The 20901-nt window shown below is 42.8% G+C and overlaps 1 protein-coding gene across 1 annotated transcript in view; it reads left to right on the forward strand.

Moving 5' to 3' along the window:
- Positions 1 to 888: 888 nt before the first annotated feature.
- Positions 889 to 20901, forward strand: part of LOC115157183 (arf-GAP with GTPase, ANK repeat and PH domain-containing protein 3) — a 218919-nt gene continuing 198906 nt past the window's right edge. Inside the window, exon 1 of the mRNA XM_029705219.1 lies at positions 889 to 1756. Within this exon, the coding sequence (XP_029561079.1) occupies positions 1387 to 1756 (370 nt within the window). The 5' untranslated portion in view covers positions 889 to 1386. The remainder of the gene's footprint in view (positions 1757 to 20901) is intronic.

The following is a 20901-nucleotide window of genomic DNA, read 5'->3' on the forward strand; positions in this document are numbered from 1 at the left end:
AAATACCACTGCAGAATGGCGGTTGTACAGCCAGACCAGTAGATGGCTTTTTCTCTTCACTTGGAGTAACTTCTAACTAAGGATAACTAATGCCTCACTATCCTACCATGGTGATGGCATATCTTTGGTTATGTTGAGAAATGCATAACATTTATGTTACTTGTTTGAGAAAAGTGATATTTACATTTGATTGATGCATTCAGAAGTTATGTCTCCTTCATAACGTTCATGTCTATTTGAAGATCGGCCATGATGTATTTTGAAAGGCTACTTTTCAACCTAATTGGCTGAATGGTGCTCTGTAGGCTTTTTAACTGAAACACTGCACACATCATTTCCTTATAGAAGGAAAAGAATCAGAGGATAAGAATCAGAGGAAGGGGCCCCCTCAGAGAATAGTCTGAACTCAATGTATGAAAGCAGAAATTGGCAAAATGTCACATTCGGTTGTATATTGTATAGGTCAAAATAGTGTTGATTGTTTGGTATAAAGCTGAAAAGATTTCCCTGGTGGTATTGTGACATGATGAAGGATGTTGAAGAGACACAGATAATAGCTCCCCCTTCAATGTTGCTTTTTAGGTAAACCATAAGAGAGGAGACACACCAGAGCAACTGGCCGCGGTGTGTGTCTCCTATTGGGGAGGGGGTAAAAGGGAATACATCAATATAGTAGCCTACATAAAACGTATCTGAGTAATTATTTTCTCTTATCATCCAAATGATTTGGTTGCATAACTGTCAGATAGGCTAGGTTATTAAAATGATGAGCATGTTGCTTTATTCTTCCTCCACATAATCATCCAATCGAATTACTCCCTCCCCCATCTCAAGTACAATTACGTGATATGTGACGTTACAAAATGCGGAGGAGGGCGCTGGGCAGGGACCACTTGGACCAAAGAGGAATCAACGCGAGTTCATTTCAACGCAGAAACAACGCATTTAGTAGGCAGTGGACCCAGGCGCCTTGCCGAAGCCGAGCCCATTGTATGCGTTTGACAGAGCAGCCAAGGAAAACCGTTCGATTAATTAAACCATTAAAAGGGACCGAATAGCCCAGAAAAGGAGTGTCTAGTGGTAGGCATTGCGGTTTGTGATCTCCGGAAAAGGGCAGGACACGGCCAAAGCGAAAGCGCCCAGTAGTAGCCCATCCTCCCACTATAGCTTATAACGGAAAATGAACCACATTCAAGTTTTGATAGTATGAATAAGAACCGCGTTTTGTTGCAATTGGTGACCAACTATTGATGCGTCTGTGCAATCTCGTTTTCAGACAACTAGCTAGTTCCCGCGGACTTCTTTTGATCACATCGTTTTTAAGTCCTAGAATAGGGGTCTATTCATTTGTTTTCCTATTGTAAAGACTTACTTGTTCAAACCAAGATGAATTTCCAATCGGGGTCGGTGTCCGGAATCGCGCAGCAGTCTCAACCAGCCATGCCCACCCCAGGCACGGTCCCAGCGCCCGTTCCTGTACCAGTACCCCAGTCCATCCCGTCCCAGTTCGGATCAGGATCATCCGGAGGCTCCGGGCAGGGTCAGTTCGGTTCGGGGACAGTATCAGGACAGGCGTCCCAGGCCGGCCAACAAGGCAACCAGCAGTTTGTTTTGTCCAACTCGGCAGCCATCCGGGCTGAGATCCATCGGTTTGAATCGGTCCACCCGAACATTTACTCAATCTACGACCTGATCGAACGCATCGATGACATGGCCCTGCAGAACCAGATCCGAGAACATGTGATCTCTATTGAAGGTGAGTAGGAGGGATAAAAGCTAGTGTGGTTCTCAGCAATTGTCACAGTAGGCTACTTGCAATGTAACCCCCAAGTCGGTCATCTCCTCTGATGGGCAATGGCAACATGGTCTCCATAGAGGTAGTCTACAGCTCATTGTTTGGTGACAACAATGTCACTTTCTGGGGGGCTCAGCGCAGGAACCTCCTAGGAGGAGTTTAGGAAATAACATTGCAAATGCACTCATTCATTCATGCAAGGGCTAGCCTACTGTAATCTATGATACAGGCAGATGAATTAATATTTCATATGCCTGAACTTTCCAATGTCATGTGAGGTGAATAGAAAACCTTTTCTCAGTGCTCCTGTGTTGAACCACCATTTCTTTGTGCATTTCTTATTCTATATAGGCACATCATAGAATATGCCCTACTAGTAGTGCTTATGACACAGTAGGCCTACACAGGGAGATGTACTTCACAGCTGAATAGTAACAACAACAACGTGCATGGATTTGCTGTACATTGCAATCTGAGTTCAGTAGCCTACAGATTTGCATAAAGACGCCTCACTGCAGCACACATTATTTCTCTGAAATACCAAGCAGTATCCCAGATAACCTAACAGGAAGAACACCTATTTCTTAAAAGATGCCACTCAAACTGTACTCAGCATCACCTGTGACATAGTGGTTTAGATTCTGTACATCACACTTTCAGCTCTGGCGAGACACCTAGATGTAATGCACGTTTCCACCACCACTCTATCCATTTCCAAAGGTTTAATTAGGCTCATTGACTTAAATCCTCATTTGGATTTAGAGATTAATTCTCACACTCATGTTTAAGGATTTAAGATAAAGAGCTGCTCTTAGTGGTGGCAAAGTCTTGTGCTAACATCAAGTGTTTACCAATGTATTTTGTTACTTGCATAGGAGACTGAAAGGAAAAGTAGTCAGAGTTCAAACCAGAGGGGGTGGGGTTGGGGGTGGGGGGGTGTAATAGTACCTGTAACATGAGCCGTTATGTAGTGAAATGACCCACACAGGTCGTTGTCATAAGAGGAACTGTGAACAAACCTAAGATGTAGGTCTATTGTGTGACTTTGTGAAAGCCAGTGGTTCACTTCCACCAACAGTGAATTCTCATGTCTCAGACAGTGTAACGTTACATTTTTTTAAAATTTAACTAGGCAGGTCAGTTAAGAACAAATTCTTATTTACAATGACCACCAAACCTAGACGACGCTGGGCCAATTGTGCGCCGCTCTATGGGACTCCCAATCACGGCCGGATGTGATACAACCTGGATTTGAACCAGGGACTGTAGTGATGCCTCTTACACTGAGATGCAGTGCCTTAGACCGCTGCGCCACTCGGGAGCTCTAACATAATAAATGCATTGGAGCAACACTATTATTCACAGGTATAAACTTATCAACAGAGCAGCAAGGGAACAGGTAGAATAGGTTGGGTTGTCTAACATACACAGAAATCAATATCTGTACCATTATGCTGACTTGCTAGAATGATGCTTACTGTATATTGAGTATACAAAACATTAAGAACAGCTGCTCTTTCCATGACGTAGACTGACCAGGTGAAAGCTGTGATCCCTTATTGATGTCACTTGTTAAAGCCACTTCAAGAGACAGGTTAAAGAAGGATTTTTAAGCCTCAGGACAATTGAGACATGGATTGTGTATGTGTGCCATTCCGAGGGTGAATGGGCAAGACAAAAAAATGTATTTCAATGGGGTATGGTGGTAGGTGATAAACGCACCGGTTTATGTCAAGCACTGCAACGCTGTTGGGCTCAACAGTTTCCTGTGTGTATCAAGAATGCTCCACCACCCAAAGGACATCCAGCCAAGTTGACACAACTGTGGGAAGCGTTGGTCTCAACATGGGCCAGCATCCCTGTGGAACGCGTTCGACACCGTGTGTGTGTGTGTAACTCAATATTAGGAAGGTGTTCCTTTGTACACCCAGTGTATATGCAGTTGTATGGGTTTGATAACTATTGAGTAGAGGTTCAGTTAACATCCTTTAAATATTAGGTACTCTGTGTTCTCACCAACTGGAACCATGTTTCCATCAGATTTAACCTCCAAGTTACAAACATTTCACTGATCTCTATGCCGTCTTTAAATGGCAGACAATGACCTCACTTTTTCTCAAGGCGTGTTTTAATAGATTCTGAGAAACTTGTTAGTAGCAGCTCTACTCAGGCGTGAGCCATTAGTGCTGAATGAGATATGTTCCCTTGATGTGGGTACATGATGAAGCCTGTGCCCTGTGCCTCGTACCATCATGACATTCACCGTGGTTGACACCGCAGTGTTGTTTCAGCGAATGGGGTTGATCCTGTAGTACTTGTCATGGATGTGTTAAGATAAAAGTCTCCTTTAAGGCTTTGAGGAATAGGACCGACTTGTTCTGATGCAAATGATTACATCATTTTCTCAATGAATGCGAGGCTTTATGCAATGGCTGGATATGGTAACACTAGAGTCTTTTATGTTGCCCCCTTAAAAAATGCTGAATATTTGTTTTAATGAGGACGAGCAGTTTTCTGGTTCACTGCCAGATTGGAGTGTGTGACACAAATTAGGAAAAAACATTTCCCCTCTAAAATACGATCATTTTAGATTGTTCAATTATACAAAAAAATTATTAGTCTGAAATGAAAGACAGTTATTTTTCTTCCCCAGGCAAGACAAGTTTTGTATTTGTTTTAGTGTTCCTTATGACGAAGTCCAATGCCCCAAAACAATGAACATCTATTTGTATTTTTTTCTCAGCAAGCTCCCCATTTTTAGATGCATCCACATTTGACATACCCTGTGTTTCAGCTCTCTTATTAATGTCCCCGTTGCAGAAAACCTGAGGAGCTGCAACAGGAGACATTAGTGTAGTCGACTAGACTTCACCTGTACTGTAGGACTGCACGTTCCCCTTCGATCTTGCATCATTGCAGTCTCTGTTGCTAAGAAACCAATGGCTCTCATGCCTTCAGTTGAAAATACTAGAGAGAAAAAAAATCTATGCCAACAGAAAAATGCAGCCTCTGTCGAACTGTCGATCTTCTTCTGTGTGAATCGTTAAGACTTTTACCCGTTGGAAAACACCAACGATTCTTTGAGACAGATCATAGGGAGTAGTGATAATACTAGGTGAGGTTTCTCTTCTCACCACTCCCTTCACAGTAATGTTTGATATGCCAGGCAACAGTTGGTCTCAGCGAGCAAATTTACTGCAATCACATGGACCGAGACAAAGGAGCAGCAGGAGCTTGCTTTTTTTGTGATCAATGATTTATTGATTCAGCAAATATAGAATAACCAAGGCTTTTCACCATCACACAAACAATGTAGTGCAGAAGACATGGTTTATAATGACCCTTTATTTAATATACATTTTTAACTTGTTTGTTTGCAGATCACTGTCTGATATAACTGATTGAATATTGCCACATTTTCTGGTGTTGAGGAACATGACAAGCTATGAATGTGACTTTTTCAGAACAGGTGTATTCATGTACCAAGCGTGTCAAAGGGAAGAACAAAATGTCCCTTTTATTGGAAGCATCTGTGAAAGATTCCATGCTAGGGTCCACCCTGACCACTTATATAAGAGAAGTACATAGATTTAGGTGGAGCACTTAACATCAACCTCTCCAACCGGTGTGTCTCGTTTGGAGGGGTTAGGATCAAAGCAGAAGATGAATTTGGGTCAGTTTCTGGTTGTCAATAACTAAACATGACCAAATGGTTCCTTGTCCCTCACAGTATTACAGGAGGGCCAGAGAGATAATCATGTGCAGTAGAATCTGAATCGAATCAGTCGATCATTCAAATGTCCTCCATTTGACTTGTGGGCCTTGTTTCTTATCCAATTAAAAGAGGAGATTACTTATTCATTGTTTAATGTATCTTTAGTTAACTGATTATTCGTATTATGCTAATATTAAGCTGATAATCATTAAGCAAGATATGATATCAAAGTTTATTTGTCACGTGCGCTGAATACAACAGCGTGAAATAGTGAAATGCTTACTTACAGGCTCTAACCAACAGTGCAAAAAAGGTATTAGGTGAACAATAGGTAAGTAAAGAAGTAAAAGCAACAGTGAAAAATAAATAACAGTAGCGAGGCTATGACAGTAGCGAGGCTATATACAGGCACCAGTTAGTCGGGCTGATTGAGGTAGTATGTACATGTAGATATGGTTAAAGTGACTATGCATATATGATAAACAGAGTAGCAGTAGCGTAAAACAGGGGGTGGTGGGTGGTGGGACACAATGCAGGAAACCCGGTTAGCCAATGTGCGGGGGCACTGGTTGGTCGGGCCAATTGAGGTAGTATGTACATGAATGTATAGTTAAAGTGACTATGCATATATGATAAACAGAGTAGCAGCAGAGTAAAAAGAGGGGTCGGGGACACAGACAGACACACACAATGCAAATAGTCCGGGTAGCCATTTGATTACCTATTCAGGAGTCTTATAGCTTGGGGGGTAAAAACTGTTGAGATGCCTTTTTTGTCCTAGATTTGGCACTCTGGTACTGCTTGCCATGCGGTTGTAGAGAGAACAGTCTATGACTGGGGTGGCTGGGGTCTTTGACAATTTTTAGGGCCTTCTTCTGACACCGCCTGGTATAGAGGTCCTGGATGGCAGGCAGCTTAGCCCCAGTGATGTACTGGGCTGTACGTACAACCCTCTGTAGTGCCTTGCGGTCGGAGGCCATACCAGGCAGTGATGCAACCTGTCCGGATGCTCTTGACGTTGCAGCTGTAGAGCCTTTTGGGGATCTGAGGACCCATGCCAAATCTTTTTAGTTTCCAGAGGGGGAATAGGGTTTGTCGTGCCCTCTTCACGACTGTCTTGGTGTGTTTGGGCCATTCTAGTTTGTTGGTGATGTGGACACCAAGGAACTTGAAGCTCTCAACCTGCTCAACTACAGCCCTGTCGATGAGAATGGGTGCGTGCTCGGTCCTCTTTTTCCTGTAGTCCACAATCATCTCCTTCGTCTTGGTTACGCTGAGGGAGAGGTTGTTATCCTGGCATCACCCGGCCAGGTCTCTGACCTCCTCCCTATAGGCTGTCTCTTCTTTGTCGGTGATCAGGCCTACCACTGTTGTCTACAAACTCAATGATGGTGTTGGAGTTGTGCCTGGCCATGCAGTCGTGGGTGAACAGGGAGTACAGGAGGGGACTGAGCACGCACCCCTGAGTGGCTCCAGTGTTGAGGATCAGCGTGGCAGATGTGTTGCTTCCTACCTTCACCACCTGGGGGCGGCCCGTCAGGAAGTCTAGGATCCAGTTGCAGAGGGAGGTGTTTCGTCCCAGGATCCTTAGCTTATTGAGGAGCTTTGAGGGTACTATGGTGTTGAACGCTGAGCTGTACTCAATGAATAACATTCTCACGTAGCTGTTCCTTTTGTCCAGGTGGGAAAGGGCAGTGTGGAGTGCAATAGAGATTGCATCATCTGTGGATCTGTTTGGGTGGTATGCAAATTGGAGTGGGTCTAGGGTTTCTGGGATAATGGTGTTGATGTGAGCCGTTACCAGCCTTTCAAAGCACTTAATGGCTACGGACGTGAGTGCTACGGGTCTGTAGTTATTTAGGCAGGTTGCCTTCGTGTTCTTGGGCACAGGGACTATGGTGGTCTGCTTGAAACATGTTGGTAATACAGACTCAATCAGGAACATGTTGACTATGTCAGTGAAGACACCTGCTAGTTGGTCAGCACATGCCCGGAGCACACGTCCTGGTAATCTGTCTGGCCCCGCAGCCTTGTGAATGTTGACCTGTTTAAAGGTCTTACTCACGTCGGCTGTGGAGAGCGTGATCACACAGTCATCCGGAACAGCTGATGCTCTCATGCATGCCTCAGTGTTGCTTGCCTGGAAAGCGAGCATAGAAGTGATTTAGCTCATAGAAATGATTTAAGCTTCCAGGTTAGAGTCCCGCACCTTGAAAGCGGCAGCTCTACCCTTTAGCTCAGTGCGAATACTGCTTGTAATCCATGGCTTCTGGTTGGGGTATGTACGTACACTCACTGTGGGGACAACATCCTTGATACACTTATTGGTAAAGCCAGTGACTGATGTGGTTTACTCCTCCAATGCCATCGGAAGAATCCCGGAACATGTTCTTGTCTGTGCTAGCAAAACAGTCCTGTAGTTTAACATCTGCTTCATCTGACCACTTTTTTTTATAGACCGAGTCACTGGTTCTTCCTGCTTTAATTTTTGCTTGTAAGCAGGAATCAGGAGGATGGAATTGTGGTGGGATTTACCAAATGGAGGGCGAGGGAGAGCTTTGTACACGTCTCTGTGTGTGGAGTACAGGTGATCTAGAATTTTTTTCCCCCTTTGTTTGCACATTTAACATGATAGAAATTAGGTAGAACTGATTTAAGTTTCCCTGCATTAAAGTCTCCGGCCACTTGGAGCGCCGCCTCTGGGTGAGCGGTTTCCTGTTGACTTATTTCCTTATACAGCTGACTGAGTGCGGTCTTAGTGCCAGCATCTGTCTGTGGTGGTAAATAAACAGCCACGAAAAGTATAGCTGAAAACTCTCTTGGCAAATAGTGTTGTCTGCATTTTATCACATGATACTCTACTTCAGGCGAGCAAAATCTAGAGACTTCCTTAGATTTCGTACACCAGCTGTTGTTTACAAATATGCACAGACCGCCCCCCCCCCCCCCCCCCCCCCCCCCCGTCTTACCGGAGTGTGCTGTTCTAACATGCCGGTGCAGCGTGTATCCCGCTAGCTGAATATCCATGTCATCATTCAGCCACGATTCCGTGAAACATAAGATATATTACAGTTTTTTTTATGTACTTTTGGTAGGATATTCGTGATCGTACCTCGTCTAATTTATTGTCCAATGATTGCACGTTGGTGATATTACATTCCCTCTGTGTAATTGCTTTGTTTTAAATAACGGGGACACTGACCATTCAGATAAAATACATAATGTCAGATGTGACTGAGCTTTTTAATAGGTCAAAGGCTGGGAAGAGAGGCTTGTTATTTTTTAAACAGTAGTGTCATTCACACTGCATAGCCTCAATGGAATCACCGGTAGGCCGGATTTGAATGAGGGCATGCCTGCTTTAGGAAGAAAACACTTTTGGGTTAGCTGTGAAAAGTGTAAAAGTGAAATCTAGATCAGTGTGATACAGAAGCAGCTCCTCTCCGATTTATTTCTGTGTTATATTTAGCCAGTCATTCCAATGAGGACCGGGGTAGTGTTCCATTAACAAGACTGCTTGCCTTGGGAATATGGCTTGTTTCATTTGGTGATGAAGGCTGTTGTAATTGTTACCCTCATTTATGTTTTTACGTTCAACTTTTACAGTTCAGTATGGAAAATATTTGACTGTCAATCTTGAGTTAACCTAACCCAGCTTTTGTCTATAGAATCTCAGATTTTCAATGTTTTAGTATATGAGGTGTCTTAAGATGTCGTAGTTGTACAGTAATAAACACAACTGACGTCTGAGTGTTGTAATAAACTGCTGTTTATATAATCTTAACATCTGTTCATCGTTTGTTTGATTATTACTATTCATGTACCTCTATGCGTGTTGTTTCAAACTCCCGTTGGCTTCAAGGGACTCACCCAGACACTAACCAATGTCAAGGACAGGCCGGTGGCCTTACCTCCTGAACCCACAGCTGCCCCAGGTAGTGATGCAATATGGGGATCTCGAGCATGGGCTAACAAGCCTGCACTCACTTCAGTATTGAGTCCAGCACAATGGCACATTGTGTACAGAAAATGCTAGAAGAGACAACACAGAGGAGATGAGGGAGAGAGAGACAGAGGGAGAGAGGGGAAGACACAGGGGAGCCCAGCCTGCTGCCAGAGTGCGGCACATAACATAAGCTGTCCTCTGGCACAAGCAGCCTGCCTAAACACTACGCATCTCTCCTTTAGTCAATTACCATAGTGAACGTAACTTCTCTAGAGGCCCATAAGAACGTAGTGAAGACGTTGCGTTTTTCCTGTTTGCTGATTTTTCCTCTACCCTTGAAATGAGAATGAAATGATTAACTTTGTCATATTCAGTGATGTCGATTATTTTTATGGGGTTATGGCAAGTGCTGTTTGCATTCTCAATTCTCTCACAGTGTTAACACACTGCCCATCAGACTGATAATTAAACAGTAAGGCATGCTCCTATGGATTTGGTTTCTCCTCTGGTAGTATGGACAAAGTGGTCTGTGTGCCCCAATTAAGGCACCTGTTTCTCCTTTTCACTTACTGTGCACTTGCAAATAACCTTCAGTCATCCACAAAAAAAACAGTTTTAGGCCCACACCGTTGAGCGGAAATTGAAGTTGGAGTGTTTTCTGCACAGGAGCTCTGCTAGGTGGTGGATCGATATTATGGAGGCCAGTATAAGATGTGTGGGAGTAGTGAATAGTTTTTCTGGATACTGGTGGGATATAACGTCCACAGGTATTGATCAGTACGGAGCATCCTTGTCAAAGCCAAGGCACTGCTGCTACTAGTGTATAAAGAAAACCAGTCCAGTATATTTCAGTTTGTCATCACAGAACCAGTCATTTTACAAGGGAGTAGAGTGAAAGAGTCAGTCAAACCCACCACCTGCGTCTCTTATGAAGTGTTTTTAATGTGGAATGTGTTTATAGAGTAGCTGGGAGACTGTTTGCTGGCTCTAAATCTGTACCAAAGTAGAGCCTGGCGTATAAATACATCTGCCTGCCACACTAGGACAACCTGAAATAAACCTGCAGCTTGTTGGATTTCTCATGTATTCAACCTCTGAGAGGAGCACAAACTGGAACAAAACACCGTCCGTCATCTTTAGATCACTGGAAGTACAATAGACATTTTCGCTTTTGTTTCTCTGACATTTGACTATTTATTTTGACACCAACGGTTTTGAATTTGAAATGTTATTTTGTAAATGGACACATTTTCTTTCTTGTTTTAATGAAGAGGAAAACAAAACCCACAATGCACCTAGTTACGATAGGGTTGACTGGAAGATGGTAACTGTATGCTCTAAAGAATGTGACTGCAAAGCTTCCTTTTTCTTGAAAGAGATGTAGAGTGCCACATATCCCCAGTCTTTCATTCATGTGAACCAACAAAGATTGGAGTGAACACCTGTAAGGTGTATGAAGCCATCATGCCTGTCACCCTTGTGGGGATTGGCTCATTCTACAAAGTGTTCTCTACTGTTGCTTTTAACTTTCACTTCAGAGAAAAAAATACTAGATCTACGCCAGCAACTGAATATCGACCAACCTAGCAGCACAATGTTGATTTTTCTGGAGAGAAAACAAGAACATTTAAGATCATTCATCTATGTTGAATCTTAGAGAACTGTCAAATATCCTCTTAATCGTTTTTTTGTCCATCGAGCCCAGCCTATTGTAACATTTAATAATTTTAATATGAGAGTACAGTAAGAGCCTTTCCCCCAAGCCTTGACAGATGCATGGGTGGCAGTTGATATGGCGATTGCACACGCCTCGCTCTCCGTGTCAAAATGCCCCTTTGTCCCGTCGTTACTCCATACGATTTCACGGCATCAAAATGCTCATTACATTCATCCCTATTCAGATGAGTTCCAACATTCTTTCTGACCTCTGACCCCCACAGTTGTCAGGGATGTGCCAAGCGGCAAAGCCAATCACAGGGCATGAATGTGTCTGTGAGGTCGCGGTAGGGCTGCCTGTGTGCACTATGCAGTCAGTATCTCTGTGGCTCTGTCGTCCCCTCAGTACTCTCTGCACAAGGCCATTACTGCATAGGTCTTAGTGAATAATGTGACGCAATGCTCCCTCCACAGTAGAATGTCCTCCATTGTTTCGTTGAACAAAGGCTTTCTCTCCCATTGATGGACAGTTTTATTTTTATTTGATTTTTTTATTTTTTATCTGGTTTTGACTGTAGAGGGTTGTGGAGAATTGTAAAAAAACTTGAAAAGCTTTTTTGAGACATGTTTCCATCTACTCCATGTCTATGGTAATGTATGATCACACCAGGAATACAAGCGTAATGAATGTGGAGAGGAGCTCTGTGTTACTCCATTCAAAGTGAGTGTTACTCCATTCAAAGTGAGTGTGATCTTCACAATTACTGTTAGTGATACATCATGATGAGAAATGTACCTCTAGAAATTCTGTAGAAGGCTTGTCCTTTCAGCACTATCTCTCTGTGCTCTATATAAACAAATAGAACCGTAATGGATCTTCACTTGATACCTGTAATTACCTTGTCACCAAATTTTCGCAGTGGTCAAAATAATTTGATGTGTTTTCTCAACCCGGCTGTGTTCTATCCGTCCTGATCACATCATGTCTCTCCTGCCCTAGTGAGGCTGGGCCTGCAAGCAGATGGCCACTGACAGAGGAAGGGAAGGGGTGTTGGAAAGCAGTCATTTTTATATTTTTTATTTAACCAGGTAGACCAGTTGAGAACAAGTTCTTATTTACAACTGCGACCTGGCCAAGATAAAGCAAAGCAGTGCGACAAAAACAACACAGAGTTACACATAAACAAACGTACAGTCAATAACATACACACACATTTTTGTATTGCTATCCTTGTGGGGACAAAATAGTTGATTCCCATCCTATTTCCCGTAACCCTAAATCTAACCTTAACGCCAAACCCCTTACCCTAAAAATATACCTAAAACTAACCCCACTTGTCCGAATTGTCCTTGTTTTACTATCCTTGTGAGGACTTCTGGTACCCATAAGGATAGTTAAACAAAAACACACAGGGCTCTGATTAGAAAGCACTGACGGAGGGAGTGAAAGGCTCCAAGCCTGCCAGCAGTCCCATGTCTCACTGTGTGGAGATCTTGACAGGTTGGGGATGGACGTGCTGTGGGGTTAGGCCGAACCACACGGCTCTACTTTACTCAGCCTCTCTGAAGAGAACCTTCAGACTGTGACATTCCTTCCCTTTCCCTCAAGGCCCACCACGTTTTCCTCCTTGATTAGAAAATGCTGGATAAGGGAAACCGAGACGGAAGGTGGCATATGCGGGGCCATAATGTAGAGTAGTATCATGACCGCATGGGCTGACCTGGTGCTGGTTATTACCTTGGAGTCTGAAAGCTAATTGGGAACGTCTATTTAAGGGCTGGAGTCCAGGCTGTGGAACTGGGATATTAAATAGAATTTCTTAAATAGCAATTCTAGCACAAGGCCATGTCACAGTTCTTGTGCATCAGTCACTTCTCAAGGACATTTGTGGACAGTTTTGAGTGCTGCCATGCCATCAAAAGGGCAATGAATAGCTGGTGGAGTTGTTTTGATGAGTTATGTTGAAGGATGTGAATGGGTTTCTTTGAGGGGTAATGTTCTTCGAGTGTCTTATTGCTCCCTTCACTGCCAGCATTACTAACACCTCAGTGCCGTTGAGTGTGCCGCACGGATTTCCGAAAAGGTCTGCTCTCATTTGAAAGTCTCAGTGGAAATTGACAGTCACATTGCCATGAAATGATAAATCTGTTCTCCACCAGAAAGTACAGAGCCAAGAGGACTTCCACTTTCTGCAATACTGGCAAAATCACGTGGCATATTTGGTCTTTTGGTATAGTTTTCTAGGTTAAATGTGTTGATAATATGGTATAATCCCCAACATTTTGTTTTCTTCATGCTCTTGAAATAGAATTAGATGATAATACACTGAACAAAAATATAAACGCAACGTGGAACAATTTCAAAGATTTGACTGAATTACAGTTCATATAAGGAAATCAGTCAACTGAAATGCATTAGGTTCTAATCTATGAATATCACATGACTGGGAATGCATGTATTAAAAAAAAAAAAAAGGTTGGGGTGTGGATCAGAAAAGCAGTCAGTATCTGGTGTGACCACCATTTGCCTCATGCAGCACGACACATCTCCTTCTCATAGAGATGATCATTCTGTTGATTGTGGCCTAGGGAATGTTGGCCCACTCCTCTTCAATGGCTGTGTGAAGTTTCTGGATATTGTTGGGAACTGGAACATGCCGTCGTACACATCGATCGAGTATCCCAAACATGCTCAATGGTTGACATGTCTGGTGAGTATGCAGGCCATGGAAGTATGCAGGCCATGGAAGTATGCAGGCCATGGACATTTTCAGCTTCCAGGAGTTGTTCACAGATCCTTGCGACATGAGGCTGTCCATTACCATGCTGAAACATGAGGTAGTAGCAGTGGATGCTCTTCCAGATCTCATCACAGTATCTCAGTACATTTAAAATGCAATTGTGTTTATCCGTAGTTTATGCGTGCGCATACCATAATCCCACTGCCACCATGGGGCAGTCTGTTCACAATGTTGACATCAGCAAACCACACGACTCCATACATGCTGTCTACCATCTGCCCGGTACAGTTGAAACCGGGATTAATCCGTGAAGAGCACACTTCTCCAGCGTGCCAGTGGCCATCAAAGGTGAGCATTTGCCCCAGTTACGACACTGAACTGCAGTCAAGACCCTGGTGAGGACGACGAGCACGGAAATGAGCTTCCCTGAGACGGTTTGACAGTTTGTGCAGATATTCTTCAGTTGTGCATAGGGCTGTTGGGGTGACTGCGTTACTGCCACACTGGCATTCATGACCACAGTAAAATTCTATTTGACCGTTGAATCATGGTAATCTCATTTTTATGCACTCTGGACATGTTAGTAGTACCCAACTTGCTAACAATCATCAGGTCGCTAATGGCCTTGTACTCAGGGCTCTATTGTCCCTCTAACCAGTCTCGTGCTTTTAAAACTCACCTCACTGTGATTGATACATTTGAAAACTTCAACAGGTTGAAGCTGAGGTGGGGGAAAAAATTGTCATTGTGGATGTTTCAAAGCCTAACACAACGAAATGGAGAGGTTTTTCTAAGGTGACGATGAATTCAAAACTTTTATATGCATATTAGAGCTAATGTATAGGCTTATATGAAAACAATTCTGAATTAAAATGTTTGTGCCTTTATTCAATGCATAGCCTACCACATTACAGAAGGCAGAAAAACATACAAAAAAAACCCTGATATAAGAGATCTTTGGTATGTAATTGGTCTAGCCTAAATTAAACAGATTCAGTTCGCCACCATAATAGTGCCTTTTGATTTTGAATAGCCCAGTAATAGGGCTTTTTTTATACAGTATTTTCATAATTAATAGGCTGACACATTACCTTTTGGCTACAGAATCTCACCATTGTGCATTTCCATCTCCTCCCTTCTCTCCTTCATTCCTTTCTCCAGTGCGCAGAGAGAGGGGCTGTCAACAGTTTAATGAAATGTGTTTCGTTGTGACAACCTGCTACTATCGATGTTCCCGAACAGATGTAACTTTATTTCCCAAATGAAGCGCTGGATAGCTGCAGGAACAGGTTTGGAGAGCCCATGGCATACAGAGTTAGGGCAGAATTTCACCGGTTGCACAGCGAGATAACCGGAGTAGCCTATCTGACATGGGACTAATCAGTGGGAAAATGGCCTCCAATCACTATTCAAGTGCATTTTCTCTTGCCACTGTTCGTGCCCATTTGATAATGGGACATTCTAAATCTAAACTAATTTGACATATTAGTAAAGACCAGATTAAATTGAGAATAGTCTGATGGGTGACATAATGATCACTTGAATAGAGCTGGAGAGAACAGCGTGTGCAGCCTGAGGCAAGGAACAGAGCGCAAGCATTTCTTGCAACTTTCACAAATCAATAGCCTTTAGTCGCATCATGCAGCCCATATATCTTTTGATTTCGAAGGCATTCTATCATTTACAATTAAAGTTGCCAAATAACGCTAAATCTAGCGTATTGGAGCTGTTTCAATTGATCACTTTTACACTCAACATAGCCATTTCATATGCACACTCTCCTCCGGAATGGGGAAAATATCCTTTCTATTTTATTCAGCTAAATTTATTATAATCTTCTTACTATAAAATAATGACATGGTACTTATAAGCATAATGCCATTGTACTTCTAAGCATATCTTGCCTGCTAAAGGAACAAGCCTACAGCCTATGGCATGGTGCCTAGCCATATAACATACAGTACACCAACTCATATTATATTCTTCTGAAATACATTTTCTTCATGTTTCTTTAGACCTGCCTAAATAAATAATGGATTTATTGTGACGGTGTATATCCAATAGATTTATTCTACTTTTTTACATGTAGATGTTCCAAAGGTGTGAACCAGCAGCTTGTCTGTGTGGAGGCCTGGAGATGCTAAATGTGTTTGCATGACCATAACGGCTGACAAAATGTCATGACTGCCACAGCCCTAGTTGTGCAAACCCACAATTTCATCAGCTGTCCGGGTGGCTGCTCTCTGACGATCCCACAGGTGACGAAGCCGGATGTGGAGGTCCTGGGCTGGTGTGGTTACACATGGTCTGCGGCTGTGAGGCTGTAGATGGTAGAGAAAGGGTTATGGCTTATGGTAGAGAAATTAACATTCAATTCTTTAGGAACAGCTCTGGTGGACATTCCTGCAGTCAGCATGCCAATTGCATGCTCCTTCAACTTGAGACATCTGTGGGATTGTGTGACTAAACTGCTAATTTTAGTGGCCTTTTATTGTTCCCAGCACAAGGTGCATCTGTGTAATAATCATGCTGTTTAATCGGCTTCTTGGTATGCCATACCTGTCAGGTGGACGGATTATCTTGGTAAAGGATAAATTCTCACTAACAGGGATGTAAACACATTTGTGCACAACATTTGAGCGAAATAAGCTTTTTATGCGTGTGTAACATTGCTGGGATTTTATTTCAGCTCATGAAACATGGGACCAACACTTTACATGTTGCATTGTATATTTTTGTTCAGTGTATGTAACACAACACACACAGATCTCTATTCTCATGGAATGATATATACTGTAGTTGCCCTTGGTTGTAGTTTTTCTGAGGCAAGTATCACTATACTATATTATATAACACAACAAGCATATACATTTTCCTGTCATTTTAATATATTGTTTAACGGAACACAACAAGCATATCTGCTTTCTAGTAGTGTAGATGTTCTTGGTGGTTTTACTGAGGCAAGTCAGTTGTCAATAGAGCTTGTTTAATGCGTCAGAGTTATTGCCTCTGTCCTACATTTCTGGTGTAGATGTCATTATGTTGAAGGCTAGCAGCCAGCTCTGTGACCCTGTGTACACTGCCTTCAAAGGACTTCCGTTGGAAACATGCCAAGTAGGAGCAACTAACTACAAACGCACACAAACTCTTTCTTTTCGAGCTATTTTTCCACCAACTTTAGATAAATGACAGTAAAAGTAGTAACATTGCAAACAACATAAGAAATGTGGACTCTGTAACCTATGCTTAACAGGTCATTCTCTTAGATATTTATATTGAGAACGTAAACTGAGGCACAAAGGTCATACCCCCAAAACAGGCTAACTTCTCACCATTACCAATAACAGGAGGTTAGCATGTTTTGCGGGTATGATATTTATGCCTCTAACTTTCTCACTAATCATTATTTTTACGTATTATTCAGGATTATCCGTAATCATGGTAGCATCCACATTAATGTAGAAGTGTTCATAAATATATTCTCATTTATAATAAAAGTGACTCGAATGACACAATACATTATTTACCATTCATTTTCTATTGGACACAAAATAATCTAAACACAAACCAAACAAAATGCAAATGCATCCATCAAGTTTGTAAAGTTACAATCTTAACGTAGTGGTTTTTGTGTTAGAAATATGGGACCAAATACTAAACTTTTGACCATATTAATACACGATAAGGGAATTTGTGACACCTTCAAATGGGGTGGTGTATGAAAATACTGTAAGATAAAAGGTGACGTTCTTTACAATATGCAACATTTGATCTCAAATCCAAAATACTGGAGTATAGAGTGAAATTAAGTTTTAGCTTCACTGTCCAAATAAATACGGAGGGGAGTGTTGATGTTTTGGGGGTTCCGTCCATGCATTGTTTATCACAACAGTAGAGGTAAGACTCATTTTAACAGAGTGCCTGTCTAATGGACCATTTCTAAAAGGAAATACAGCAGAGGGAACTATAATATGACCCCATTCGGGTTTATTCCCACATTTCCTGCATTCCCTGATGGGAATAACCCAAAGCTGTTCATTCCACTCCACTCTCCCTGGCCCTGATCTGGGACCCGTGTCATGTGGTGTAGTATGTGAACCATGTGTGTAACTACGACCCAGGAAGGAACACATACACCCCTGGCAGCCATTTTGGACCCCACCTTTGAAGTAGTTTCCAGGCTGGTCATTCATCTGTTAGCACGGGGAGGGTGACTGGTATGGGCCAGGGCACGGACAAGCTCCAAGCCGTGAGGAGGTTTTTGTTAGTTTCCTGTCTAGGTCGGTCTTGGCTGGATGTGGTTCAGTTGGTTTTATGTTTTTATGTCCCTACTGAACTGTGCCTTTGTTGGGTTTGACTTTTTTGGCCCTGGCTTGAGCTTGAATAGATGCTGACACTTTTGTTTGTTCTGTAAATCCTAATGGAGGCCTTTAGTTGGTTTAGTGGTCTGTAAAAGAGCATTGTGATGCAAACCAGAACGCTAGTATCCTGCAGTGTCCTTATTCCAACACTTTGGTTGGTGACACTTTCTATGGCCGATTTTATATGTACAATGTTTGTGGCACAAAGACTATACACACATTGATAACATATTTCACAGAGGACGCATATAACATCATAAACATGCTATAAGCATTCATTAGAGCTCATACCCCCCCTAACAAGATCCTAGTGTATGCGTTACTGCACCCATAATGCATTACACACAGGTGGTTTTGTAGAAAATATTTTTCTTTGTATTCTAAGCCATTATATCCTAACAATTTCAAAGATCCATCGGTTAAAGTGGACAGTATCACAGAGCACTGAGAGACCCTGCTCTGTTTTAAACAAGTAGACCCTAACGGAAAAACTACAACATATTTTTCAAGGGGAAGAGCCAAATGTCCTGAAATGATTATAAATAAAAGCAGCACCAAGAAATAAAAGCCAGGCTATAAGAAGCACCAGAAGGCAGATGTGAATAAGGAATGGAGACAACTTGTGTTGCATCCTGAGTTATTAATATGAATGACCTGTTCCTCAATAGCCTGCAAGGTTGGTTAGGAAAGCGGTTACTATAGAGATTTGGGCACAGGAAGGTCATCCTAACGCTGCATTGCCGAGCAGCCATGTCATACACACAGACCGACTCCATTCTAATTACACCTCATCCAAAATGTTGTCATGCTCTGAGGTGGAACTTCCAATGCAAAACTTAATATGACACAACCTGAGATGAAATGTAGGCATATTGTCTCCGTGGTGCAGCAAGTAGCCTAGTGGTTAGAGCATTAGGCCAGTAACCGAAAGGTTGCTGGATCGAATCCCTGAGCTGACAAGGTAAACATCTGTCGTTCTGCCCCTGGACAAGGCTGTTAACCCACTGTTCCCCGGTAGGCCGTCATTGTAGATAAGAATTTGTTCTTAACTGACTTGCCTAGTTAAATAAATGTTAAAAAAGTCAATTTTCTGCAAAATAATATGCTAACTACCCTTTCATTTTGAAGAAAAAGACTTAAGCTCAAGGCTCAACCAGACATTTATATCTGCATCAGAAACAGTTTTTATGATAAGGTGTTCCTCAGTGGCTGTGTGAGCGAGGGAGAGCTGGCAGGAAAAGTGCAGTGATCAGCAGGCCAGGCAGAAAAAAGCTCTCAGAAGATGAGCTCTCCTCTTTTCTGCCATCTCTCTCTCTCACACACACACAGGGGCAAATGGCTAGCCTCACAGAAAATACTGTAAGGTTAAATAAAAAAGAGAATTATGACACTTGCGTTAACATGCAGTACAGCTCAGAGTCTACTCTAGTACAGCTCAGAGTCTACTCTAGTACAGCTCAGAGTCTACTCTAGTACAGCTCAGAGTCTACTCTAGTACAGCTCAGAGTCTACTCTAGTACAGCTCAGAGTCTACTCTAGTACAGCTCAGAGTCTACTCTAGTACAGCTCAGAGTCTACTCTAGTACAGCTCAGGAACAAGTGGTGCCATAACCCTTAGGGTTGGGGAAATTGGACTGTGTTGGTCAAAAGATTTGGCTTTGGTTTGTGCATGAAGACAATGGGGCCCTTTTCATCTCAATTTGCAAGATATTTTGTTAGGAATTGGCTCAATTAGCCACCACTGTCTTGTCTTTCGTCTTCTCTGAATGTGTAATTTGGGAGAGGGCTCAAGAGTTTGCCTGCTGTGTGTGGTTATGTGCAGCTAGTTGGGGTGGAGAGAACACCATTAACACTTATAGTATTTGTACAGAGCCTTGGAGCTCTGGCGTACATTTACATTATTTAGCAGACACTCTTATCCAGAGCGACTTACAGTAGTGAATGCATACATTTCATACATTTTTTTCTCCGTACTGGTCCCCCGTGGGAATCGAACCCACAACCCTGGCGTTGCAAACACCATGCTCTACCAACTGAGCCACACGGGACCACTGGTACCATTGGTGACGGAGGTTGAACAACATGAGCCTCCTCTGTCCATGCAAATACTTAGTATCAAGGTTTTCCAGAATCACAGTAAAATACCCTCAGTAGTTACATGTCGGATTGTTTTGCAGGTGCCTAGTAGGAAATGTTCAATAGGAGTATAAAGCAAAAGAAGTCCCACCCACTGTGCAAACTTGCCTAATAAAGGCCTAACATATTTATTTATTTTGTACCAACGTTTCGACCTCACGGCCTTCACCTACCTGTCAGTTTGCGTTAGATATGCGACTTCCATGGGCTCACTCTCGATATATCTATATTTGTGCATCCCTATCTATCTCCCTCTATAAGTGGATCTCTATATAACTGTCTTTGAGGACAGAGCGATGCTGCTGGTGGGTGGTGGGCGGTAAGTAGGCACGGCTGCCTGTTATGTAACTGCCAAGGAAGAAGTTGGCCAGGGAGGGTGTCTCTGTGTCGAGGGGCTCCCTGGAGGTGTGAAGCTCCCTCTCTGCACATCCCCCTCGCCTGCCTGGGTGGAAGGAAGTAAGGCTGTTGAGTGCGAAGCCCTGAGGGGTTTGATGAATGGGATGTAATGGGGGTGGTAGAGGAGTCTTCCACCTCAGCAGCCCCCCCCCCCT

Source organism: Salmo trutta, chromosome 21 (assembly GCF_901001165.1).
Source record: "Salmo trutta chromosome 21, fSalTru1.1, whole genome shotgun sequence".
NCBI lineage: Eukaryota > Metazoa > Chordata > Actinopteri > Salmoniformes > Salmonidae > Salmo > Salmo trutta.